At 37.0% G+C, this 25,775-nt stretch overlaps 6 protein-coding genes and 1 pseudogene across 28 annotated transcripts; 4 read left to right on the top strand and 3 right to left on the bottom strand.

Moving 5' to 3' along the window:
• The first annotated feature begins 841 nt into the window (after positions 1–841).
• LOC104781529 (cysteine--tRNA ligase 1, cytoplasmic) lies at positions 842–3,453 on the top strand. Its single transcript, XM_087511537.1, is given in 9 exon segments — positions 842–1,106; positions 1,333–1,396; positions 1,536–1,697; positions 1,827–1,997; positions 2,084–2,365; positions 2,458–2,551; positions 2,601–2,635; positions 2,726–3,079; positions 3,081–3,453. Coding segments are annotated over 9 exon segments (1,614 nt in total). The 5' UTR covers positions 842–927; the 3' UTR covers positions 3,354–3,453.
• Positions 3,454–3,660: 207 nt separating this feature from the next.
• On the top strand, positions 3,661–6,747 carry LOC104781530 (alpha-galactosidase 3). The gene is made up of 14 exons (XM_010506228.3): positions 3,661–4,063; positions 4,205–4,263; positions 4,376–4,432; positions 4,529–4,563; positions 4,748–4,851; positions 4,954–5,026; positions 5,188–5,246; positions 5,331–5,396; positions 5,480–5,563; positions 5,717–5,781; positions 5,874–5,956; positions 6,034–6,124; positions 6,226–6,284; positions 6,378–6,747. Exons 1-14 carry the CDS (start codon positions 3,840–3,842, stop codon positions 6,627–6,629), a joined length of 1,311 nt encoding a protein of 436 aa, XP_010504530.1. The 5' UTR covers positions 3,661–3,839; the 3' UTR covers positions 6,630–6,747.
• An 8-nt stretch (positions 6,748–6,755) lies between these two features.
• LOC104781532 (uncharacterized) lies at positions 6,756–11,124 on the bottom strand. 22 transcript variants are annotated; one of them, XM_010506232.3, is made up of 10 exons: positions 11,022–11,124; positions 9,936–10,006; positions 9,254–9,576; positions 8,997–9,176; positions 8,811–8,903; positions 8,521–8,703; positions 8,331–8,433; positions 8,058–8,240; positions 7,467–7,957; positions 6,756–7,374 (listed from the first exon to the last, which is right to left on the bottom strand). In XM_010506232.3, exons 3-10 carry the CDS (start codon positions 9,500–9,502, stop codon positions 7,012–7,014), a joined length of 1,845 nt encoding a protein of 614 aa, XP_010504534.2. In that variant the 5' UTR covers positions 9,503–9,576; positions 9,936–10,006; positions 11,022–11,124; the 3' UTR covers positions 6,756–7,011. The 22 variants fall into 22 exon arrangements, with proteins under 22 accessions (XP_010504534.2, XP_087367662.1, XP_087367658.1 ...); XM_087511536.1 differs by having other exon boundaries at positions 8,058–8,237; positions 9,932–10,006; positions 11,022–11,097; XM_087511532.1 differs by having other exon boundaries at positions 8,058–8,237; positions 11,022–11,095.
• Positions 11,125–11,229: 105 nt separating this feature from the next.
• On the top strand, positions 11,230–13,055 carry LOC104781533 (uncharacterized; annotated as a pseudogene). Its single transcript, XR_015597521.1, has 5 exons — positions 11,230–11,870; positions 12,013–12,214; positions 12,316–12,616; positions 12,710–12,772; positions 12,868–13,055. The product of XR_015597521.1 is annotated as an uncharacterized LOC104781533 (transcript).
• Positions 13,056–13,193: 138 nt separating this feature from the next.
• Positions 13,194–14,560, bottom strand: LOC104781534 (small ribosomal subunit protein eS26x). Its single transcript, XM_010506237.3, has 5 exons — positions 14,433–14,560; positions 14,225–14,317; positions 14,046–14,130; positions 13,800–13,933; positions 13,194–13,438 (listed from the first exon to the last, which is right to left on the bottom strand). The coding sequence occupies exons 1-5, from the start codon at positions 14,433–14,435 to the stop codon at positions 13,361–13,363; spliced, it is 393 nt and encodes a 130-aa protein (XP_010504539.1). The 5' UTR covers positions 14,436–14,560; the 3' UTR covers positions 13,194–13,360.
• Positions 14,561–20,939: 6,379 nt separating this feature from the next.
• LOC104781535 (superoxide dismutase [Mn] 2, mitochondrial) lies at positions 20,940–22,901 on the bottom strand. Its single transcript, XM_010506238.3, has 6 exons — positions 22,311–22,901; positions 22,174–22,220; positions 21,953–22,078; positions 21,523–21,579; positions 21,361–21,438; positions 20,940–21,249 (listed from the first exon to the last, which is right to left on the bottom strand). The coding sequence occupies exons 1-6, from the start codon at positions 22,615–22,617 to the stop codon at positions 21,142–21,144; spliced, it is 723 nt and encodes a 240-aa protein (XP_010504540.2). The 5' UTR covers positions 22,618–22,901; the 3' UTR covers positions 20,940–21,141.
• A 615-nt stretch (positions 22,902–23,516) lies between these two features.
• LOC104781536 (uncharacterized) lies at positions 23,517–24,722 on the top strand. Its single transcript, XM_010506239.3, has one exon. The coding sequence runs from the start codon at positions 23,854–23,856 to the stop codon at positions 24,577–24,579; it is 726 nt and encodes a 241-aa protein (XP_010504541.2). The 5' UTR covers positions 23,517–23,853; the 3' UTR covers positions 24,580–24,722.
• The last annotated feature ends 1,053 nt before the right edge of the window (positions 24,723–25,775 follow it).

The following is a 25,775-nucleotide window of genomic DNA, read 5'->3' on the forward strand; positions in this document are numbered from 1 at the left end:
TTCTATTTATTTACATGAAAGACATATATCTAGAAGATAATTAAAAAATAAAAGTTGATTTTGTAAAATTAAAGGTTGGTTTTGTAAAATCAAAGAAATAGTTGGCAATGCCTTGGATATATTTCAATTGACATCATTTATCCTATAAGGCACAAGTCATATGTCCAATCGAATTAAGCTACTATTTTCTTTTATGTTTTTTTTAAAAAACAAAAAAAAAATGTGCACAAAATCGTGTAAAAGTAGGAATCATAATTAGAAAACTATTATACCAAAATTAACCGTTTCAGATTCTTCTATATAATTAAATAAAACTCACAATGATGAACTGTAATTAATCTTCGCATGCTTTTTTTCTCTTCGTTATCAAAAATACATTAAAAAAATATTATTTTTAGGAAAAAAAGGAAAAAATATATATTTTTTGAATATTTTTTTCTGGTCAACGCCGGTCAACACTAGTTAATACTGGTCAACATCGATCAATACCGGATTCTGGCCAACCTTGAATGTTTATGGTGTTGTACACATAACCTATATTTGTTTATGGATGTTTTTATGTGATGACAATAGTTCACATAGTTAACAAGATATTTATATTATTTGTATGTGTGACTATATATTGGCGATACTTCAAGTAGCTGGCAATCATTTTTCCTTTAATTAATTTAGGCACCTTTGTTAAAATACAATTATTCGTAGCCATTTTAAAAAATTGTCTTTTTTCTAGGGGTCAGAAAATAATATTAACTTTACTAAGTAGAAAAATGGAAACTTTAGTAAAATCTAGGGTTTTTAAAGCAAATTCCCTTTTTTTTATTATTTATTAAGAATCAAAGGTTATTGATTTTGGTGGAAGCTTTTTATATTTTCCAGAGAAGAGAAGAAGAATACACGAGACAAGAGTCATTCCAAAGAGTGTGAGAGATGGAGGTGGAGAAGGAGAAGTCGGAGTTGACATTGTACAACACGATGACTCAACTAAAGGAAGTTTTAAAACCCATCAATCCTGGCAAGATCGGAATGTATGTCTGCGGTATCACCTCCTACGATTTCAGCCATCTTGGCCACGCTCGTGCCGCCGTCTCCTTTGACCTTCTTTACAGGTCCTCTCATATTTTCTCCTCCTTACACTTTCCGATTTCGCGTTTGGTTTTGAGGAAAATAATTTTTAAAAAAACGATACTTTGAAACTGTTCTGTGTCTGTTGTTTTAGTTTCTTCTCTGATTTTGATAAACAATGTACCAAGCTTGGAGCTTTTGGTTTCTTCTTTCTTTTCTTTGAAGTTGGTATATATATCTCTCTAATGTTGTTCTGGTTTGGTTATGCAGATACCTAAGGCACTTGGGCTATGAGGTTACTTATGTTCGAAATTTTACTGATGTTGATGACAAGGTATGGCCTTTTTCCCTGCGTCTTGAAACTAGGGCAATGAGAACACTCCTCTGTTCTCCTTCCTTTGATTAATATTGGCCCTTGTGTATGATTTAGGTTCACAACTTTCTAAAAATCTGAAAATATTGGACCTGTGCAGGTGATTGACAGAGCTAACAAGTGTGGAGAGAACCCATTAGCTTTGAGTAGTCGCTTTTACGAGGAGTATCTTGTAGATATGGATGCTCTTCAGTGCCTCCTTCCCACTCACCAGCCTCGTGTCAGTGACCATATGGAGCTCATTATTAAGATGATTGAAAAGGTTTGCTGTCTTCTTTTTTTTTTTTTTTGGTTTCCTGTTATGTTATTTGTTCAAAGATGGTGGTATAATTAATGATCATGCTATAGTTGTCAGTAAAGAATTTGATCCACATGCTTCCTTGCTATACAGATCATTGAGAACGGGTGTGGGTATGCAGTGGGTGGTGATGTGTTCTTCTCTGTTGATAAATCACCAAATTACGGTCAATTATCTGGGCAACGGCTGGATCATACTCAAGCTGGTAAGCGTGTTGCTGTTGACTCAAGGAAGCGCAATCCTGCTGACTTTGCATTATGGAAGGTTAGACAAGTTAATTTATATTTTTTTGAATTCTTATCTGAGTCATGAAACTAGAGCAATTGAAGTTTATGCTGAAATTTATGCAGGCTGCAAAAGCTGGTGAACCAAGTTGGGAGAGTCCTTGGGGTCCAGGAAGACCAGGATGGCACATTGAGTGCAGCGCCATGAGTGCTCATTACTTGTCTCCGAGATTTGACATTCATGGTGGTGGTGCAGATCTGAAATTCCCGCACCATGAGAATGAGATTGCACAGACATGTGCTGCTTGTGAAGATAGTGGTGTGAGTTATTGGTTACATAATGGACATGTAACCAACAACAATGTGAAGATGGGAAAATCACTGAACAACTTTTTTACGATCAGAGAGGTATGTTTCTTATTTGTTCCACTATTATAAATTGAGTCTTCTTTGGGTGTGTGTTTTCTCATGGCTAATGCAAAATTGTTGAATCTGTGTAGATCACGGTTAAGTATCATTCACTGTCTCTGATACACTTCTTGATGAGTGCACAGTACCGTTCCCCTCTGAACTATTCGGTGTGGCAGCTAGAGAGTTCATCAGATGCTTTGTTCCCCTCTGAACTATTCGGTGTGGCAGCTAGAGAGTTCATCAGATGCTTTATATAGTGTTTATCAGGTGCAGTGCCTCCACAATTTGATTAGCATCTCTTAAGGAAACACTGATTGAATTTTGCCTAACCTAACCCTGTAATCTTTGTTTATTCAGACGTTAGAAGACCTTGTTAAAGCTCTATCGCCATATCAAGAAGAAATGAGTGAAGGTGTTGGAAAGGCTGTACAGACTGCAGAAGCCAAAGACATTATAAAGAAGGTGAAGAGTGAGTTTGAAACAAAAATGTCAAACGACTTGAACACTGCCCATATACTCACGGGTGCTTTCCAAAACGCAATGAAATTCATCAACGTTTCAATCACCAAGCTCAAGAAAATGCAGAAGAAGCAGCGGATGTCGCTTGTCGTGTCACTGGTGGAGGTTGAGAAAGCAGTGAGGGAAGTTCTTGACGTGCTTGGTTTGCTCACGACTGTAAGCTACACCGAGTTTTTGAAAGAGATGAAACAAAAAGGCATTAACAAGAGCAGGAATGGGAGAAGAAGAGGTCTTGCGGAGGATTGAAGAAAGGAAAATGGCGCGGAAGAATAAACAGTTTAAGAGAAGTGATAAGATCAGAGAGTCGTTGGCAGTTAAAGGAATCTACCTGGAGGATACACTTGGAGGAACTGTCTGGAGACCCGCCACCCCTTTGATTTTGAAGCCTAAATTCGGTTTAGGCAAGACCGCCTTTATTTTTGCTATCATGTTTATTTTCGTAGGCTTCTTCTTCTATAGTCGTTGAAACTCTTATTTCAGCATTTGCTTAGAGTTTAGACAGACTGTCTTAGAGTATAGATAATAGCACTGGTTATCTTAATTTTTGATAAACTTTGTACCACACACACAAATCATGTTCTGAATTCGTGTGGTAGTCTTACTAACTTTTTAAACATTGTCAGTAACCATCAGAAAACGTGGTAATTGGATCACCAATTCTTTAATCGTTTTTATATGTAAACACATTTTGTTAAAAACGTTGGTTAATTAAATGAAATCTAATACAAATACAGTAAATGGCTTATAACTCGAGCAATTCGTATGTAACACTCAAACTAAATGGGACAGATTAAATTACATTTTTTATATAAATTTAAGTAATGAAAACGATATAATAAGATGATTCATAAGCATATTCTGGAACTAGTTATTATACTTTATCAAACTCTTTTGGAGTTGGAGATATCGATACGACTCCATTTATCTAGTAGCCATTTTCGTGTCTTGACTAATGGCGATTGTCAAGAAGATGAAAGATTTAGTCTTGTTCCTCGTTGGGCTCTTTTCTTTGTCTGTTTTGGTCTCTCAGTCGATCGCAGGGAGAGTCAAAGCTCCGTTGTTGCAGAGCAATACTGGTGGGTTGGTCTTCAGCAAATCATTCAATTCGATCTATGATACTTCTATGTACGGACGCTTGCAGCTTAACAATGGCCTCGCTCGAACTCCACAAATGGGGTAGGTTCAAGTAATTAGCTTTTTGGATTTTTTTGGGGGTTTCTGCTTAAATGTGAAAGGAGCCAATTTTATGTCCCAATTTGTTGTAAAGTTGAAATTTTTGAATCTGTCTCATTGGAATTGTGCTTTGTTAATCGACAGATGGAACAGCTGGAACTTCTTTGCTTGCAATATCAATGAAACGGTCATTAAGGAAACTGGTAAATCTTTCTTTTGTTTGATAGCTTCTACTCACATGTTTCATCTTTCTTTTTTGAAATTTTTTATTGTTCATTTGTGTTGATGATATATTGTACTTACTATAATTAACAGCTGATGCTTTGGTCTCCTCTGGCTTGGCGGATTTAGGATATATTCATGTCAATATTGGTATTTGTATACCCTTGGACCTGTCTCTTCATATTTTGTCTATCTGAGATTAAAGCTTACTGCTTTAACGTTTCACAAGTTTTTTGTTTGTTGCAGATGATTGTTGGTCCAATTTGTTACGCGATTCAAAGGTAAGATTGCTTGTATTATTACTTCAGTAGAATTTGCGGGTCTGACTTCTGTGGTTAATTTCTTCTTTTTATGCTCGAAAATACTCTCTAGTGAGCTCCTGTCCTGAAGTGATTTTCACTGTGACTTTATAAATCACATTAGACGTTAGATGCTTATTGCCTACGTTTTTGTTTTGTAAATCAGGGTCAATTGGTTCCTCATCCGGAAACCTTCCCATCGGGAATTAAACTTCTTGCTGATTATGTTCATTCAAAAGGTCTTAAACTCGGTATATATTCTGATGCTGGGTAGGTTATTATTCATGTCCCTCTTTTGGTGTGTTATACGCTCGATGAAATTATATGATGTGGTCTTCTCATGTTTCTGTTCTGGATATTTCTTTCTTTCAGCGTTTTCACGTGTCAAGTTCGTCCTGGATCCCTTTTCCATGAAGTGGATGATGCAGACATTTTTGCTTCTTGGGTTAGTTTTCAGCCAATGTCGTTCGAACTTTCAGTTGTCAATGAGCTATTCAAGTTAATCATGTTGAGATATTGTATCCTTAGTTACATACAAGATCACAGTGTTCTTGATATTTGGTGGTATCTTTGTTTTGGTTTCTCATTGGTCGACTTGATTTCCAGGGTGTGGATTATCTGAAATATGACAACTGTTTCAACCTGGGAATAAAACCAATCAAAAGGTTTGATCTTTATAAAATTTGATATGGTACCATTAATCTTTGGTATAAGTTTTTGAATGACTTGATATGGTTTATGCTTTCTAGATACCCTCCCATGCGTGATGCTCTGAACGCGACTGGTCGCTCAATCTTTTATTCGCTTTGTGAATGGTACATACTCAAAATGTCTTTTTTCGTTTTGTGAATGGTACCTTTAGTACCATTTATTTTACCAATTTCTTTTGCGTATACAGGGGTGATGATGATCCTGCCTTGTGGGCAAAAGAAGTTGGAAACAGTTGGCGCACAACTGAGGACATCAATGATACATGGGCAAGGTGAAATCTCATTGCGTTAGAGAAATCTTGTATTTCATTTCTTTTAATGAAGATCTTGTCATTTGAGTAGTATGATCATTGATTTGCATGGAGAGGGATTGGTTTGTTTAAATCATGATCTGATTGCTTTACTTTCTTTTATGTTTATGAAAGTATGATTACAATTGCTGATTTGAATAACAAGTGGGCTGCTTATGCTGGACCTGGTGGTTGGAATGGTAAGCAGTCATTTAAGATCTAAAAAAAATGTTCTGCTATAGTAAGAACTAGTACACTGAAGTATTGATCACAATTGTTCCCATTGCCTTAGATCCGGATATGTTGGAAGTAGGGAATGGAGGGATGACATATGAGGAGTATCGAGGTCATTTTAGCATTTGGGCTTTGATGAAAGTGTGTAACTAATTTCATGGCTTCTTCATTTTCGTTGATGTCCCCGACTTCATCTCATCCTTGTAGCTCTCTTGCAGGCACCACTTTTGATTGGTTGTGATATAAGAAACATGACCGCGGAAACTTTTGAGATTTTGAGCAATAAGGAAGTTATCGCTGTTAACCAAGGTGAATTCTAATATTTATTGACTTGTTAGCTTCACTGTATACATGATTGTCCACATATTCATTGGCAAAGAACGAGAATCTGAGAACATTTCTGGTTGCAGACCCACTTGGTGTTCAAGGAAGGAAACTTCAAGCCAATGGAGATGATAATTGTCAGCAGGTTTGAATTGGGAGCCAGTAAATTATCAGACTAATAGAAAAAGCAGAAAAACAAACTTGGGGACTCAAATTGGTGATAACTGTTTCATTGCAGGTGTGGTCAGGACCTTTAACTGGCGACCGTATGGTAATTGCTCTCTGGAACCGTTGCTCTGAGCCTGCAACCATTACAGCATCATGGGATTTAATCGGTCTTGAATCTACCATTAGCGTCTCAGTAAGAGACTTGTGGCAGCACAAAGATGTAACAGATAATGCTTCTGTTTCGTTTGAAGCACAAGTAGACGCACACGACTGTCATATGTACGTTCTCACTCCCCAGACAGAATCACACTCTGATGTATAGTTCTTTGTGGCGAGGCATTCAAATCTCAAAGATTGCCTTGTATACTCGTTGAGTATTATGTAACACGTGAAAAGTAACTCAAGACAACTTTCATAGTGAATAAATGTATGTTACTCTCTCTGCAAATTGGCACAAGAACAAAGTAATATTCAGCAGATCTGAAGGACATTGATTCCAAACAAAAGACAAATAGCCAAAAACAACTGCTAATCTATACCACTGTTGTATGTTCCGTCCTAATAACAATGAAAAAGAGATCTCTAATAAAACATTGGTCAACAACATAATTAAGTTTCTGTTGTATCTTTTGAATCCTAAATAGAGTTTGTCCTGAGGGTTATATGAAGATATCAACCAAAGGTTTGGTCACAGTCTCTAAAAGTCAAGAACCGTTCATGGTTTCGGAGGATCTGCTGTTCTCTTCTTTGCCATTTTCCAATACCAACGTGCTTGAAGATATAGCATCTACTAGGTTTTCTGGTGGTGGAGATTGGCAATTTTCATCTATCTGCGGATTCACACATCTTGGAGATTTGAGCACAGGCTGATCTGGGTCAGTACAAGCCTCTGGTCTCACACATTCTTCTCCTTTGTTACCGGTACAAGAAGTAGACACTTCACCAGAAAGATCGCAGCAACTACTGGCTTTCTCATCATCTATTGTCTTAGCGGAAGTTTTTAAATGATGAGCCGATGCGTTTCTCCTACTCGAGACTCTGAACCTGTCAGAGTATAACTGTCGACTCTGCAACAACCAATGAGCAAAGCAATTCAGAAGCTTGCAGCAACAATTTAAATTTTAAGCCAAAAAGTCGGTCAGTGGGGTTAATCGCGTACCATGTCAGGAATATAAGTGCCGGTTCCTCTCCTCTTTCTCATGTTTTGACAGCCATTAGTTAAAGAGTGCAGAGGGAAAGGCTGCACTGAGGTTGATACATTGAGACCTCTCAGATAAAACTCGTTCTTTCGACAACTCACAAGGTCACGAACGATATCCCAACCACTCTGGTCCTTAACTTGAGAATTCACCGGGATATAGCTATGCTGAAATGTTCCAGGTACGCTATAGCCATGATACATTTGCCCATACACAAGTCTTTCAAAGTAACCTTCGAAATCTCCACTAAGTTCAGATAATTCTGATCTTCCAGTACCAAACGCAGTAACGGGATCATTTACATCTTGCCTTTGACCCTTACCATTCCTCTCCAAAGAGTTACGAAAGAATCTCTCCAGTCTCCATCCCATGCTTTCACCAGGTAGTGAAAGAACATCTCTGAGCTTTCGAGCTCCATGTGTAAAAGCATGTCTTAATCGTTGGACATTTCCTAACAAAATATTTTTAAGAAAATGAACTTTTTGACAACTGCTATATTTAAGAAAATGAACATTTTGACAAACGCTATATTGGTTACATCAAAAAATTACCTTGTGTAACACTTTTTCCAAGGTTGTTGCTGTGCTTTAGAGGATCAACTATATTGAGAGGTTTGATAGGAAATTCAAGACCATTCCCTTCAACAGCTTTAGTTGAAGCAGAATATAACTCTACACAGTCTCTTAAAAACTTCTCGTCAAGCAATAAGTCATGCTCATTTGCTGGAGAAACTGCTGGAAAGGTAGAGAGAGAGAGCAATCAAAATGTCAAATAGAAAGAATGCCACATAGAGAAGTGTCTGTGATTTTTGGCATCATGCTTACCCATAAGTTCTGGCAGGGAGGATATTGGCACACGACCACTGACACTGATACAGTAGTTGCTCCAATCAAATGAACCATAATAATCCAAGAACTTATACAGAACCTGTTGAAAGATAATGACTGTAATCTCATCTTTTGCATATATCACTTATTGTAAACGATGCTAAAGCTTCAGAAAAAGAGTGGTTACCGCTAAAGGTCCGGATAATGATGAATGGAATAGGTTGATGATGTGCAAGACTAGTACTGCCAATGCATATGTTGAGATCAATCCAGTGTTCGCACCAAGAATTCGACTCTCGTAGTAGCACCAAGCTTTAACTAAGATGATGCTACGCTTGAAAAGATGATCTCTCCCAAAGAGTTGGTCAATCTGAGGATACATAAAACCAGAAGATTAACCAATAATTAAGTATCAAAGATATGCAATGATCGATTTAGTGGACTTCTAGAGCCTGATTTTTGAATAGATGATGGTACCTGTTCCAGAAAACATAAAGCACAGAGACCTGCCGTTTGATTAAAAGAGATATCCACAGCAATGTTCCTGATATTGCATTTTATGACCTTGACCTATCATAAATCAGCAAACTTTCTTAAGGAAAATTTTGGGTAACCAAGAAAATACAAAACCGAAACCAAAAGGCTATAAACAAACAAACAAACCTGTGCAGGGATAAATTGAACACCTGTTGCCTGGAATTCAGACTCGCTGTCTTCATTTTGAAGCTTATTGCACAATTGTCCATAAAAATCGTCATCCATATTTTGCTTAGTTAGGACCGTCAGATCAATGTCTCCATCTGGAAGATAGGTTTTAAGAGGCACCGAACCAAATGCAAAGACCTGTAACAAGTTCCCATTGAAAGTTAACAGACGTAAAGGTTGTATAGCGTGTCAGCAAGAGAAGCAGGGTTTCTAACCTCAATTCCATCATGACTCTTGATAAGAGATCGTACATAATCAATGATCTCATTCCTACTTCTGTCTGAAACAACGACAGGTTGGATAGTGCAAAGTATCTCATGAGCTCTCTGCTCTGCAATCATCCAAGATTCCCTATCTATTGGCAATGAATTCCCTTTATGTTGAGCTGTTGGTAGTGACAATGAGGATGATGAAGAAGACGAAGACGATGAAACTGACAATCTTTCTTGAATAATATCACCCATGTGAGCATAACTTCAAACTAACTTCAGGTTGATAATACAGGAATACTCAACCCAACGAACCACTAAAGTGACATCTACAAACCACATAACGTATAGAAACATTACAATATATTAGATAATGAAGAGGATACAAAAGCAAAATGTTCAAGCAAAACAAATGAAGTGAAAGGTAAAAGCTTGGTTGTCTAATTGCTTAAGCTAGAAATAGGGAAGGATAGTTAGTTAAGTGATTCGTACCTATATATCCTAAGCAAGAGACCAAAGAAAAAAACAGAGCATGTCAATAGTGAATGTAGTATGTTTATCTTCCCAAAGACGAACAAAACACAGAACAGAGATAGCTACGGATGATTAAAGCTTCCTTCCGACCATCAAAGAGTTTAGGTTTAATAAAAAATGTCGAGGTTTTAAGTATTGAAAGAGAGTTACCTACCTGCGGTTTTAGTCCATTTGTCCAGAGATTCCTTGGAGCTAATCTGTGAATATTCAAGAGGCTTTTAATTCCTGCGACAATTAAGAACAAACAGAAAAAACAAAAACAAAAAAAATCAAAACTTGAAACAAAGGGTTTAAAGATTGTAACGAATCGAAATAACATTGTTACACAGGAAAATAATACGGCATTGTGAAAATCTCTAACTCTTGGTTCTGGTTTCATCAGCTAAAACAAGGACCACGAAGATGACTAAAGACAAAAGAGAAAACCCCCCAAAAAGAGAAAAAAAAACGAGATTCACGCGAAATAACAATCTTTTTGTTTGTTCTTTCTCAATCAACAATAATCCGAATTCAATATAACACCCAAATCTACACCAATCACAAAAAATTATCCCACAAAAATTATTGTTATCTCATCAAAAAAACAAAAAAAAATGAAGATTTTGATGTAAATTATGCTTCTTCTATTCATTGGAATTGCTCTAAAGAGACCAAACAACAATTAATTCACCTCAAGACAAAAAAAATTCCAGCTTTTTTTTTTTTTGTTAAGATCTTATGAATGAGAGTATAAACAAACGTTACACCAGACACAATTTCAAACCCAAAGAAAACAAAATCTTCGAAAGAAACAAAGAGAAACAGATATGAGTAAAATAAAACGGAAAAGATTTTTTTTTTTTTTTTTTTTTGGGATACCTATTTGTTGTATTCATTGATCAATCGAGAAGAAACCGAAATAATAATTTTTTTTTTGTTTAAAAACAAAGAGAGGAGAAGAATTATCAACAACAACATCTAATGCAGGAGGAATAGAGAGAGTAATGCATACTTTATAAAAAAAAAAATTATAAAAAGAAATATGGAAGGTTTATAATAGTGAAGACCTAAATCAATCTGCCATGTTTGTAAATTAACTTCCCCTGCCCCAGTCAAATAAATTTCAGCCCAATTAAAAAAAAAAAAAATTGAATCTTCTTTTTTCTTCTTCTTCATCGTTGTCTCTCAGTCTTAGTAGTAATCATAGTCAAAAAAAAAAAAAAAAAAAAAAAAAAAAAAAAAAAAAAAAAAAAAAACAAACCCTAATCCAGAAACAGAAACTCTAATTCCATGAATGGGAAAGAAAGCGTATCGTATCTTTTCGTGGTATCTACTGTAGACGATAAACTTGATGACGTGGCTTACTAATACGAGGTTTCATCTTATCCGTACACGTGGCTTTATTTCGGATGGTGACTAATTAGTTTAGATAAAACGATTATTAAAAAAAAAAAATCAGAATTTTTTTTCCCGCTATGATGTTAACTCTCTCTCCTAAAACCCTATCTTCTTCCTCTTCTTCTCTCACTCTGCACAAATCTCAAAACCCTAGATGTAAATCCCCAAATTCAGCTCGATTCAAGAGCTCGAAACGGAGATCTCATCCCGTTCTCGTGAAATCCGAGGTTCAGATTGTGAGGGATCTCGAATTCGAACCTGGAGAGACTTTTTTCCGCCACGAAAGCGCTACAGGACGAGACCTCGGCGTGTTGTCAGCGACGCTTCACAAGAGATCTAATGGAACCTTACGGGTGCTGGACGCGATGTGCGGATGCGGAATTAGGTCGCTTCGTTATCTTGTGGAGGCTGATGCTGATTTCGTGATGGCCAACGACGCCAACGATGATAATCGGAAGGTGATTACTGATAATTTGAGTAGAGTGGAGAGAGGTACTCGAGACGAGAGGAGATGGGTTGTGACGCATCTGTTGGCTAATAAAGCCATGATTGAGCGGTACATGGTTGCTGATTTCTTCGATATGATTGACATTGATTCGTTTGGGAATGATTCGTCTTTTTTGAGAGATGCGTTTAATACATTGAGATTGGGCGGTTTGCTTTACTTGACTTCAACAGATGGTTACTCTTCTGGTGGTCACCGACCTTATAAGTGAGTCAAAAAGCTTTACTCTTCTGGTTTTGTTTACTGGGTTCATTGGTTAATTAGTAACAATTTTGGGAACATGCTATGATTTAGGGACTAAGGAAGGAGGTTTGGAAGTTTAAACATTTCTTGGTTTGTTTTGATGTAGTTCTTTAGCAGCCTATGGAGCATTTATTCGGCCAATGCCTTTTTGGTAATGAGATTGGGCTAAGGATGCTTATAGGTGGAGCAGTGAGAGAGGCTGCTCTACTTGGTTATCATGTTACGCCCCTTTTCTCGTACTATTCTTATCATGGACCTGTATTTCGAGTCATGCTGAGGGTTCACCGTGGGAAACTACATGAGGACAGGTTTTGTTTTTTTTTTCGTTCTGAATCTGACTAATTGGATTCGAATATTGTTGGTTATGTTGCTTTTGTAATTGGAGTTTTCTTGTGTCTTTTAACTGCAGGAACTATGGTTTTGTCACGCACTGTAATCTATGTGGCCATTCTCATACATTGAGATTTGATGAACTTGGTTTGATGGGATGTCACTGCAGTGATACAAAGGCTTCTTCTTCACTGGTTGTGTCAGGACCAATGTGGCTTGGACCGCTTCATGATGCGTCGTATGTGACGGAAATGCTGGAATTGGCAAAGGAGTTGGGATGGGTCGGTGAAGGCACGGGGATGGATCTGGAGAAGCTTCTCAGCATAATGATTGAAGAGAGCGATCCAAGACTACCACCTGGATACACCAAAATGGATGAGGTCCTCTAAAACCCATAATGATTTAATTGCATTGATAAGAAAGGACGTATTTCATCCACATTACATGATAAGGATTTGTTTACTTTGTATTAGATGGCCAGCCGTGCAAAGATGAACTCACCTCCGTTGAAGAAGATGATGAGTGCACTAGTTAAGGTAAACTAGTAACTGAATTCTCACAGCTTTGATCTCTGAAGAAACTGATGTGAAAGTACAAAGCTAAAAGACTCTGCATTTTTTATTTTTTGCAGGAGGGATATGCTGTTAGCAGATCTCACATTATACCCAATGCTCTCAAGACAGATTGTCCCATGTCAATCTTTGTAAAGATTGCCCAAGATAATTTGAAGAGTTGACCTTTTTGCTACATTTTTCTTTTGTGGAACAGAATTTTGGTAACTGTTTTGGTAGATAATTTCAGTAATCTCGGTTTCTTCCTGTTTCTACTTTACAAAGCTCAGTCAGCTTACTACAACTTAGGAGATACCAAATCGTTAAAGAATGAGTGAAACCTTCGTCATTCATACTTGTCTTCAACCAAAGGGTATCACGTTGCACTAATCAAAAAGAATCGGAAGAGTAAAGTCAAATAAACTGAAAAAAAAAATTGGTCTAAAACATTTAAAGCTTCATGTGGCGAAATCATCTATAGCAAAATGTAGAAAACATCTTCAAAAATTTCAGACAAAAAGGAGACTGAAACTAGAATAGAAACAGTTTTGGGTTGCAAGCTTCTTAAAGTCTTCATGCACGAGGAGCAGCAGGTGCACCACCAGCGGGGCGAGGAGCCTGACCAGGTTGTCCTGGCTTGGGAGTATCCTCCTATAACAATTTATGATTTTTTGCATCAGGTCAAGAGATTACAACAATGTCAACTTTCGCATCAGGTCAAGAATAGAGATTGAAACAACTATTCAATATAAGATACAGCGTAATCTGTGGAGCAAACCCTTCTAACCTAATTCCCAAGATGTATCAAAATCAGCGACATTAACTAATCAGCTGACTCTACACTAAATGCAGATACAGTATTCTACTTCAAACCAATTGAAGTTCCAAATTATTATTAGAAGACAAGATAGATTATGCAAAACTGATTTGCTGAAATACACAATCACAACAAGAACAATCAAAAGGAAACAAAGATAAGTCTTAATTGAAATGAGTGTATAGAAGAGCTAACCTTGCGTCTGGCAAAACGAGGTGGAGGGGTACGAATTCTACGGTTGGTGGTGGATCGGACTCTCACAACGTGAGAGTGGATAGCACATGAGACACAGTATTGCATCTTAGCGTAAAGCTTTGGGAGAGTGTAACCTACCAATCCAAAACAACATTTATAAATCAAATTAACACACACAATTCCAAAATGGTAAAAAAAAAAAAACAAATACAATCAAACAATGCGTAATGAGGAAGCAACACATACCATCGTAGACGCTAGCTTCTTGAACATCTCTAATGGCAGCTTGCTCAACAATGTTTCTGACGATAAATCTCTTGATCGCCTTATCCTATTAAACAAAGAGAACCAAAATGAGACCAAATACATTTTCAATTGTTAGCCAAATCATAGTATCGAGAAAATGATGAACAGGGATATCGAACCTTGGGGCAGCATTTTCCACAGTTGGAACACCTGATTGGGTTCACATGACCACGGTTGTGCTTGTTCCTTCCACCATTCCTACGTTTGAAAGTCTAAAACAACAAAACAAACTCGAATTCAATACACAATTTTGCTTTCCAAAGTCACTGTGAGCTTGACTATGTGTTCTAAACGATGAATCTAATCAAAGAAGGAGAGGAGACTTGCCATGTTATGCAGCAGAGAGATACAAGCCTCCTCTTTGCTTCAGTTCTCTTTGATGCGGCGGCGACAAGGAAGCAGAAGATTGCAGTAACCCTAAAATTCGCGGAACAATCTTTAAATATATGCCGACCATTTCCGTTTAGGGTTTTATTTGACTATTGACTTATTTGGGCCTTTGTTTGACCCATTTCAATCCCATATCTGCTTCAAGTTTTTCTAGCAAACGGGCCGCCAAATACAAATAAACCAGTTGTCTAATTTGTTGAGGAGATAGATGATGATATTAAAACGGATTATACAGATTTTTTAATTTATTAAAAAAAACATTTGGATTTGTAGAGTAGTGGAAAAATTTCTATCTTATTGTAAAACACATGTGTGATTATTCCATCACAAGACACATGTTATTACATTTATTCATATAGTGTTATACAATATTTGTAGTGTTAACACTTGTCATTACCAAAACTAATAAGTTGTTAAATCATGTTTTATTTACTTCACTATAAATAGAAAGAAGTGTTAGTGTTTAATGGTGATGTATGTAGGAGAGTAAGGAACAAAACATAATAAACTCTATTGTTCACATTCCTCTCTTGTCTTCTACTACTCTTTGTTTCTCTTGTCCCTAATCTCTCTCACTCTCATTCTCGCTGCTCCTCCCTCTCTCTCACTTTATTATTTCTCATTCTATTTACAAAGTATTATAAACACATATAAATATATTTGTAGTTATAATTCACAACACGTTATCAGCACGAACGACTCTCGATCCGTTACAAGTTTAAGCATAAGAGATTTGTGATACATCATCAATTTGAGGTAAGATTTAAGTTTTGTTAAATTTGTTTAAATTTAATTTAATTTAATTAGTTTATATGCATATTACTATATATATTATTTATAGAGTAAAAGACTATATATATTTCTTGATCTAATGGTAGGTTTTGTCTCCTTGATCATTTAGATCTACATTCTTGATCTAATGGTAGGCTCTGCCTCCTTGATCATATGTTCAGATCTATATATTATAAATCATATGGAAGGCTATGCCTCCTAAAATGATTGTTTTAATTTATGAATATATTATATAGCTTATAATTTTTTTTATAGTTTATATTTATTGCTAAAACAAGATTTTACAAAATTATTTCATAAAATTTTATATTTAACAAATTGTTTTATTATTTATATAGTAATCATGTCAAACTTGGCAAAGCTTGAATTCGCCGCCCTTGATGTCTCTGGGAAAAATTATATGACATGGGCATTAGATGTAAAATTCTATCTGAAAGGGAATGGACTTCTCAAAACTCTTGATCCGTCAGAAACGGGGTTAGAAGAGGAAAAAGCAAGAACCATGATGTTCTTGCGTCACCATCTCCACGATGGTTTAAAAAATGAATACATCACGAGAGAAAATCCTACAAATCTCTGGATCGCGCTCAAGGATAGGTTTGATCACGAAAAGTATGTGATCTTACCAAAAGCCAAACATGAATGGCTAAACATGAGGTTTCAGGATTACAAAAGTGTAAGTGAGTACAATTCCGCTTTGTTCGGAATCACTTCAAGGATGGCTCTCTGCGGAGAAGAAGTTTCCGATTATGATATGATCGAGAAAACATTCCAAACTTTCCATCCTTCAAATGTACTCCTGCAACAACAATATCGAGAAAGAGGGTATACTCGATATTCTGAATTAATGCAAGTTATGCATGTTGCTGAACAAAATAATGAGCTCGTGATGATAAATCATCAAACCCGTCCAACTGGATCAGCTCCACTTTCAGAAGTGAATGTTGCTACATCTAGCTATAATAATTGGCAAGGGCGAGGACGTGGACGCGGACGCGGTCGAGGACGTGGACGCGGACGCGGTCGAGGCCGTGGTCATGGTCGTGAAGGAGGTCGTAGAGAAGGTCGTGGACGAGAAAGAAGAAGAGGTTTCTCTCCTAATGACTTCAACACAAGAAAAACCAACAAGCATCTTCAAATCAATAATGTTGGTCGCGTTATAAAGAAACAAAGTGCAAGTACTTGTTACAGATGCGGCATGAAAGAACATTGGTATCAGACCTGTCGTATTCCAAAACATTTGGCCGATCTGTACCAAGCATCCCAAAAGGCAAAAGAAAGGGATGTTGAGACCAACCTCATCTATGATGAAGTTGGACCTTCTTTCCATGGCCTAAACGATGAACCTCATCTTGATATAGCAGATTTTCTTGTTGATAATGAAAACGGAAAATCATGCGAATAAAGCCTATATGCCATGATATGCTTTGTCATAGTTTGATATGTACTTTATGTTTTAACAAATGTTTTTTTGAATAGTAGGTTTATTGTAATATATAATAAGCTTTTTTGTAAGACTTTATGTTATTTTATTAATGTTTATTTTATAAATATTTTATCTCAGAAAATGTCAAATTTTGAAATTGAGGATGGAGATATATGTCTAGCAGACAGTGCTACAACACACTCAATACTTAAAGAGAAAAAATATTTCTCCTCTCTCAAAATAAAAGATTCCGCTAGAAGCGTGAGCACTATATGTGGTAATGCAAAGATTATTATAGGCTCTGGAAAAGCCAGTTTTTCAATGTCAAGGGGAACAAAATTTGAAATTGATGCATTATATTGTCTCAAGTCTCATAGAAACTTGATTAGTTTTAGAGATATCCGAAGAAATGGATATCATATAGAGACTCTGAATAAGAATGGCATTGAATATCTTTGCATAACATCTAAGGAGAAACATATATTGGAAGAATTGCAAATGTTATCCTTTGGATTGTATTGCACAAGAATAAATAATTTTGCATCTTATGTTACAGTAAACTCTAAGTTTACTAGTACATTTAAGATATGGCATGAAAGACTTGGACATCGTGGTTCAGTCATGATGCAAAAAATTGTGCAAAATTCTAATGGCCATCCATTGAAGAACCAAAAGATTTTTAGATCTGATGAGTTTTCATGTGATGCATGTTCTCAAGAAAAACTCATAATTCGGTCATGGCCAGCCAAAATTGGGAATGAATCACCATTGTTCTTAGAGAGAATACATGGTGATATATGTGGATCTATCCACCCTTCATGTGGGCCGTTTCGTTATTTTATGGTAATAATTGACGCATCTAGTAGATGGTCACATGTGTGTCTATTGACAACACGAAACACGGCCTTCGCAAAATTCATTGCCCAAATAATCAGGTTGAAAGTTCAATTCTCTGATTATGCCATAAAGAAAGTCAGACTTGATAATGCTGGTGAATTCACTTCACAAGCTTTCAATGACTATTGTATGTCAATAGGAATCGATGTGGAGCATCCGGTTCCTCATGTTCATACACAAAATGGCATGGCTGAATCTTTGATTAAACGGCTACAACTCATTGCTAGACCGTTAATATTGAGAACAAAGCTTTCAATTTCTATATGGCGTCATGCTATATTGCATGCTGCGGCATTGGTCCAAATACGACCAAGCGCATATAATCAATATTCCCCTTTACAATTAACATCTGGCCAAGAGCCAAACATATCCTATCTCTGTATTTTTGGATATGCGGTTTATGTTCCTATAGCCCCACCGCAAAGAACAAAAATGGGACCACAGAGGAGATTGGGTATATATGTCGGTTATGCATCTCCGAGTATAATTCGATATCTTGAACCGCAAACTGGTGATATGTTTACGGCACGTTTTGCCGATTGCCATTTTAATGAAGATGAATTTCCAGCGTTAGGAGGAGGAATTAAACAAGTACCAAAATATATTACATGGTATACACCATCTTTGATATATCTTGACTCCCCTACAAATCAACGTGAGCTAGAAGTTCAGAAAATTGTACATTTATAAAATTTGGCAAATCAATTACTAGATGCGTTCATAGATACAAAAAGTGTGACAAAGTCATATATCCCCGCGGCAAATGCACCATCAAGAGTTGAAATTCCTACAGAGGAACTTGATGGAAGTAAAGCTAATGAACCTAAAGTTCAATTGAAAAGGGGGAGGCCAATGGGCTCTAAAGATAAAAATCCACGAAAGAAAAAGAAAATGGGAGATGAAAGGGTTCAAGAAGAACCAAATAAAGAGAAAAGTCCTCAGGATGATACAGAAAAATATGAGGTTTCTATTAACTATGCCCAAAACGGAATGTTATGGTATAGAGATGAAATCGATGATGATAATGGAATATTCTCTTTTTTGTATCTAAAGAGATCGATCATGAAAAAGACGAATCAGATCCAAGGTCCATATCAGAAGGCCAACATAGGCCTGATTGGGAGAAATGGAGAAAGGCTATGCAACTTGAATTGCTCTCCCTCAATAAAAAAAATGTCTCTGGACCTCTTGTCACTGCATCTAAAGATATAAAACCTGTTGGTTGTAAGTGGGTATTTGTGCGAAAAAGAAATGAGAAAGATGAAATAACACGATATAAAGCCCGACTTGTTGCACAAGGTTTTTCTCAAAGACCTGGAGTTGATTATGAAGAAACATATTCTCCAGTCATGGATGCAATTACATTCAGGTACTTAATGAGTCTAACAGCTTCTATGAATTTAGAAATGTACCTTATGGATGTAGTGACAGCATATTTATATGGATCATTGGATAATGATATATACATGAAAATCCCAGAAGGATTTAAGATTCCTGAGGCATTAGACTCTAAGTCTAATGAAATTTGTGCGATCAAATTACATCGATCTTTTTACGGATTAAAACAATCCGGGCGTATGTGGTATAATCGCTTAAGCGAATACCTATTGAAAAAAGGGTATGTTAATAATGAAATATGCCCATGCGTCTTTATAAAGAAATCTCCATCGGGATTTGTGATCATTGGTGTATATGTTGATGATCTGAATATAATTGGAACTCAAAAGGAGATTGATGATGCAAGAACTCATATGAAAGAAGAGTTCGAAATGAAAGATATTAGAAAGACTAAATTTTGTCTTGGGCTCCAAATAGAACATTTCCAAGATGGAATATTTGTGCATCAATCAAATTATACGAAAAAGATTTTAAAGTGCTTTAATATGGACAAAGCGACTCCTTTGAGTACTCCAATGGTAAATAGATCTCTGAATGTCGATAGTGATCCATTCAGACCTTGTGGAAATAACGAGAAAATACTTGGTCCCGAAGTATCTTCTATGAGTGCTATCTGTGGACTCATGTATCTTGCAAATTGCACTAGACCAGATATTGCATTCGCTACGAATCTACTTGCAAGATACAACTCATCCCCTACCGCAGGCATTGGAAGGGGATAAAACATATTCTCCGTTATCTTCAAGGTACGATTGACTTGGGATTATTCTATCCTAGAAACTCTTCGGTTGGTCTTGTTGGTTTTGCAGATGCAGGATATTTATCAGATCCACATAAATCTCGATCCCAAACTGGATATGTTTTCACAATTGGAGGAACTGCAATCTCATGGCGCTCACAGAAACAGACTTTGGTCACCACTTCCTCAAATCATGCAGAAATAATTGCTCTTCATTAAGCATCGAGAGAATGTGTATGGCTCAGATCAATGACTAACCACATACAAGAATCGAGTGGAATAGTCACCAATAAAACGCCAACAATATTATTTGAAGACAATGTTGCTTGTGTCGCCCAAATCAAAGAAGGTTACATCAAGAGCGACAGAATAAAGCATATACCTCCAAGATTTTTTTCTTACACTCAAGAACTCGAGCAAAAGAAGGAAGTTGATATTCAACATATCCGCTCAAGTGACAATGCAGCAGATCTATTCACAAAGGCGCTTCCAACTACCACATTCAGAAAGCATATTCACAGTATTGGAATTCGTCATCTACGAGATTTATGAAGAAAGATTATACATATCTTTTCGAGGGAGAGATTACGTTACTATACTCTTTTTCCCTTGTCATGGTTTTTATCCCAATGGGTTTTCCCGTGACAAGGTTTTTAATGATGTAGTATGTAACTCGTCAACAGTGATAAATAATCAAAGGGGAATATTGTAAAACACATGTGTAATTATTTTATTACAAGATACATGTCATTACACTTGTCCATGTAGTGTTATATAATATTTATATAATGTTAATACTTGTTATTACCAAAACTAATAAATTGGTAACTCATATTTTATGTACTTCACTATAAATAGGAAAAAGTGTTAGTATTTAATAGTGATATATGTAAGAAAGTAAGGAACAAAACATAATAAACTCTATTGTTCATATTCCTTTCTTGTCTTCTACTACTTTTTGTTTCTCTTGTCCCTAATCTCTCACTCTCATTCTCGCTGCTGCTCCTTCTCTCTCACTTTATCACTTTATTATTTCTCATTCTATTTACAACATATTATAAACAGTACTTATAGTTATAATTCACAACATATCTTGTTTTTTTTAAATTCCAAAATTCATTTACCAAAAGAAAAAAAAAATCTTAATTTGTTACAGCTATATATATATATATATAACTGTTTCATCAAACAATACCAAATATATTACACTTTTATTTTAATTTCCGAAACAACAACTAAAAAACCATTAACAAACATTCATTATTTTTCAAGGTTTTAAACGTATTACTGCAACTTCGCTTATTACTCAAAGCTTCGGTTCTATTACAAAGAAGACAACATATATCACCCAAAAAACAAAACTATAGACTCTCTACAGGTGCATATTTTATAGCTCAGTTTGTATCAAGATCACGACTATGCTTCTCGAACACGTCCGCAGCATATTTCCAGTTGATCACGCTCCATATGTTCTTCAAGTACTCCGCTCTTGCATTCTTGTACTGCATTACCCGCACCGAATTGATCATGGTTAACATTCAGTTCGGTGGTTTCCTTACTAAAACGGATATGTTCTACTAGTCGAGTGTCATAGTTAAGATTAGATAGAGTACCTGTGGATAGTAGGCATGCTCCCACACGTCAATCCCGATTAGAGGAACCAAGTGTGTTCCTTTTGTCACCAATGGATCCTGTATTCTCTCCTTTTCTTTTATTTGTTTTCGAATTTTTTAAAGAGATGTTACAAAATTAGTTTAATTAATACATTGACCTACCTGATTGGCTGTGGTCTCGACGACGAGTCTCTTTAGCTCTCTGTCTAATCCAAGCCACTAATATAAAGGAACCAAATACATATTATCGAAAACAAATTATCCCTTTAAGAAAAAAAAATTCATATTTACCATTCAATCAACAATATTATATTTCAACCACGATTTTAGAGATAGAAACGTGCCAAAGTTCATAGGTTTCAAATACGGAAAGAAATGGTTCATCGTTATAGACTTGTTACACTAACACATTTTTTCTGGTCATTAATGATTATATCCTTTTTCCATTCGAACAGAGTCCTACATCACATATCCGATTCAAATAAAAACATAATATCGACGTCATTTCAGAATATTTAAAAACTTTCATCACTAACACTAACCAAACGTATTGCTAAATGCTAATGAAATGAGACTCTAACAAAAAGCTTACCACCCATCCAGATCCCTGCACAGCTGCTCCTTCTGCGTTCATCTTTTGGATCAATCCCTCGAAGGATCCAAAATGAGCATCAATCGCCGAAGACAAAGGATCATGCGGTGGCTTGCCACCTCCTTCCTATACCATTTTAGTTTGACCCAGTATATAAGAGAGGAAACAAAAAATCATCGTATATAGAAGATGGGAGTAACGAAGAAGTAACATATTGGTACATGAACAGGGGCTAGGTTTTTCCAGAAGATTGCATGGTTAACGTGACCTACAAGCAAAGCAAATTTAAAATAAATCAAATTCCACCGGAAGATTGTGATTAGATCTTAGTCGTTTAAAATTAGAGCTATGTTTTGACCTCCGCCGTTGAACTTGATGAGGCTTTGGAGTTTGACGACGGAGGAGTGATCACCGTCGGCCATGGCAGAGCGAAGGCTGTTAAGGGCTTTGTTGTACTGAGTGACATAAGTCTGGTGGTGTTTCTGGTGATGTAGCCGCATGATCTCCTCGCTAATAGCTGGCTCTAGCGCATCATAAGCGTAAGGAAGATCAGGCAGTGAAGCTGTCTTCGTTGATTCGAGACACGGGTCCATGGTAGTTGCTCCGGCGTCGTGAAGACTCGCTGCGAAGATCACAAGGACGATAATAAACACGACAGTGGTCATGCTTTGTTTTTTATATATATGTACACACTAAATTAAGCGAGAGGTGGATTTTATTTAGATAACTATACGAAGAGATTAAGCCACGTAAGATTTGACTGATCCACTTGTCGATCTATAACGCTTCATGGCTTTAGGCCTTTTGCATAGTTGCCAAGTCTGATAGTTGCTCGTTTTGTGTCGCAACCTTATTGCGATGCTTATTAATTATGATGTTGTTGTTGTGTGTGCTTTTGTCGTTGTGTAGTTTATGGCACCATCGAAAATGTAAAATGCAAACGCGATATAGACCCAAAGCTTAGTCCAATGATCCAATCCTTATATGCAGAAGATCAACGCAAATTCAGACTATTGTGTCAGCGCAATAAGCAGCCATGTGTCACGTGAAATCATTGACTAGTTTTTATTCCCTTCTTTCATTATTTGTAGAGTTCCGGACTATGGCCATGTTCTGTTTGGTGCAACCGGCAATGGGAGTTAGAGACTCTTTAAGTCCAGAGAGAAAGAAAAGAAAAAAAAACAAGCAAAGCCCATAAAACCATACGAACCACAAAAACTTTCTTCAAAAACTCAAAAACGAAAGGCCCAAAACATTTAATGTACACCGTGGAGTCTGACGTGGCGTAATCAATGGCGTAGATTAAAAATGACGTGGAAGACACAAGAACTCCACAGTTTAAAACACTCACCAGCGTGTGCCCGCCCAAGCCATGCACACAGCGAAACCGCGTCGCCACGTTCTCCTTCCCTTATAACGCCTTCACGTAAAATCCAACCGTCCGATTAAAATCCAACGGTGAAGATCAAATCTCAATCGAATCATTATCGTTTACACTTTCCAGGAAATAATCACCTAACTAAAGCCACCTCAGACTTTTGAGGATAACGTGAATAATAAGTTAAACGCGATTTCTACTATCTCTAAATCTCAACCGTCCGATCACAAACAACTTACACAACTCCTCCATGCTGGAGAATATAATTAAACAACAACAAAAAAATTAGTTATATACAATAAATAAACTAATCATGTCATTGCCATTGGATTGTGTGTGGCTGCGTCAGTAAAACGTATTCTTATATAAGCAACAACCATTGGTGTGAAACTGTGATTGCTTCTTCTATAAAGAAACCGTCAAACTGAATTCATTTCATATATATATTTTCGTGAAGCAATCTCCAATCTTAAAATCCGCATCTCTTCTCCGATTCGTCTATCTGCAATTGAGTCTTCCGGAGATGGCGGCGTCTGCGAGGATCTGTTGCGGAGGAGGAAGTGCATGTGCCGTTCGTTGTGATCGGCGTGCGGTGGATTTGAATTCTCGGTCGTTTTGTGTTGTTCCGGTGACGAATCGACGGAATTTGTGTGAGATCGGGAAGGTTTCGATGTCGATGGATGATTTTGCACCACCACCGTCCGCGGCGGTGAATGTTGATCGGATCGGTGAGAGGAAACGTGGCGGATCTGTTGTGTCGAGGGAGAAGCTTGATGTGTGGTTGAGGGATTCAGTTGTTGAGATCGTTAAGAATCTTAGGGAGTCTCCGTTGTTGATGCACTTATACGCGGAGGCGAACGGTCGTTTGACTACGACGGCGACAAGTCCGGAGGCGGAAGATTGGCCGGAGATGAAAGGGAGGTGGGGTAGAGGGACAGAGAGGACACCGGAGGGGGTTATATTCGTTGAGAAGCTTAAGGACGGCGACGTAGCGGATCAAGGAGATGATGGTGAGGATTACGATGGAATCAACGACGGTGGCGCGTGTGGAGATACAAGCGCGTGGGGGATTGTGGCGCAAGGAAGAGGGACGGATTTTGGACCGGTTTGTTATTTGTTGAAAACGACCCGGGTTGGGTCCGGTATGGGGACGGTTTGCACCCATTTCTGCTTGGTTAAGGTTAAGAGCTTTAGGGAGACGGCTATGTCACAGTTGAATAACTCGTGGTTGGTGCAGACTGGTCAATGAAAACAAGTCAAAGGATTGATCTGTATATTTTTATTCACTTTGGGTTTTGATTATGAAACCCTTATGGATGATCAAATGATTTGGTGAACTAATATGTAAATAACAAAAGGTTTTAATTGGTTATAGTGATTGGGTTCATCAAAGAACATTGTTAGTTTGTTACTATTGTAGTAGAAAACTTAATAGTAGACCAACTTGTAAGATCAAGAGTTTCCTGGATGATATGTTACTCCATTACACAACAATATGCGAAAGTGTAGATGGATTGGGAGTGTAAATTTAGTGATCATAGCAGCAAGCCAAGTTTAGACTCCAATCCTATGCCGACGGGAAAATTCCGGAGTCGACCACGGGGATCGAGAGAAGAAAAAAATGAATAAACGACGACGACGTGGGACTGAACATAAATGTGATGATTGTATGTATTATTGGATCATTACAGCTCTTTGCCCCGTGAATCTGTCGAGAATGGTTTTGAGAATTAAGGCCTGTTTAAATAAGGACGGTATAATAGACCTTCGTTCCTCTAGGCTACGGTTTGTGTTTGTATGCTCCTTCGTATATTATTATTCTATGATTGGCTACATCTCAATGCTCCAAATCAAGACACTCATGAAGTGATGAAACGATTGCTTTGACTTGGCACATAGAAAGATAGGAATCGGTGCTATTGCTACCATCAACTCCCAAGCTTACTACCACTTATACTCGTCGTTGACAATACATTGCGGAACAAGCCTCATTTATCTACGACCAACTCGGAGTTATCTGCAAATTGATCTATGAGTCTTTATCTTTTCTCTTTCCAAATGGAACAAAAAAAAAATTGTTTTGGAACCTGTATAATTCCTTGGACAGGTTATTATTATACTTATTATTAGAAGCTAGTTTGTGCTTTTTTTTTTTCAGTTTAAAGATTGCACATAGCATAAACATGTCAAAAAAAACTCAAAGCCGTGTTATAGTTTTCTTGTCCCACAAACAGTAAAAAATGTACTATATAGTAATTCGAAGAAATTGACTCCTAAATCCTAAGTAACTTTTTTTTTCAGGTTACATTTGAAATGAGAAAAGGTTAGCATAATGGCTTAGAAAGTCTCAAAACGTTAGATGCCATCTCAATTTAATGCAATCGTTTATGTTTCCAATGAAATTTTAAGATGTGAATTAAAAAGTACTTGGAAATTTTGCAAATT

This window comes from Camelina sativa, chromosome 4 (assembly GCF_030686135.1).
Source record: "Camelina sativa cultivar CO46 ecotype springtype chromosome 4, ASM3068613v1".
NCBI classification, from domain to species: Eukaryota; Viridiplantae; Streptophyta; class Magnoliopsida; order Brassicales; family Brassicaceae; genus Camelina; species Camelina sativa.

What these genes read in the sequence shown, in the direction of transcription:
- LOC104781530 (XM_010506228.3), top strand. Translation starts at nt 3,840, where the DNA reads ATGGCGATTGTCAAGAAGATGAAAGATTTAGTCTTGTTCCTCGTTGGG. An exon ending in AGTTATCGCTGTTAACCAAG is followed by an intron (nt 6,125 to 6,225) that starts GTGAATTCTAAT and finishes TTCTGGTTGCAG; the next exon opens with ACCCACTTGGTGTTCAAGGA. An exon ending in GAGATGATAATTGTCAGCAG is followed by an intron (nt 6,285 to 6,377) that starts GTTTGAATTGGG and finishes GTTTCATTGCAG; the next exon opens with GTGTGGTCAGGACCTTTAAC.
- LOC104781532 (XM_010506232.3), bottom strand. Translation starts at nt 9,502, where the DNA reads ATGGGTGATATTATTCAAGAAAGATTGTCAGTTTCATCGTCTTCGTCT. An exon ending in TTCAATTTATCCCTGCACAG is followed by an intron (nt 8,904 to 8,996) that starts GTTTGTTTGTTT and finishes GATTTATGATAG; the next exon opens with GTCAAGGTCATAAAATGCAA. An exon ending in CTTTATGTTTTCTGGAACAG is followed by an intron (nt 8,704 to 8,810) that starts GTACCATCATCT and finishes ATGTATCCTCAG; the next exon opens with ATTGACCAACTCTTTGGGAG.
- LOC104781535 (XM_010506238.3), bottom strand. Translation starts at nt 22,617, where the DNA reads ATGACCACTGTCGTGTTTATTATCGTCCTTGTGATCTTCGCAGCGAGT. An exon ending in AAAACCTAGCCCCTGTTCAT is followed by an intron (nt 22,079 to 22,173) that starts GTACCAATATGT and finishes AAAATGGTATAG; the next exon opens with GAAGGAGGTGGCAAGCCACC. An exon ending in TGCAGGGATCTGGATGGGTG is followed by an intron (nt 21,580 to 21,952) that starts GTAAGCTTTTTG and finishes CCTTTATATTAG; the next exon opens with TGGCTTGGATTAGACAGAGA.
- LOC104781534 (XM_010506237.3), bottom strand. An exon ending in GTGGAAAATGCTGCCCCAAG is followed by an intron (nt 14,131 to 14,224) that starts GTTCGATATCCC and finishes TTTGTTTAATAG; the next exon opens with GATAAGGCGATCAAGAGATT. An exon ending in AGAAGCTAGCGTCTACGATG is followed by an intron (nt 13,934 to 14,045) that starts GTATGTGTTGCT and finishes TTGGATTGGTAG; the next exon opens with GTTACACTCTCCCAAAGCTT.
- LOC104781536 (XM_010506239.3), top strand. Translation starts at nt 23,854, where the DNA reads ATGGCGGCGTCTGCGAGGATCTGTTGCGGAGGAGGAAGTGCATGTGCC.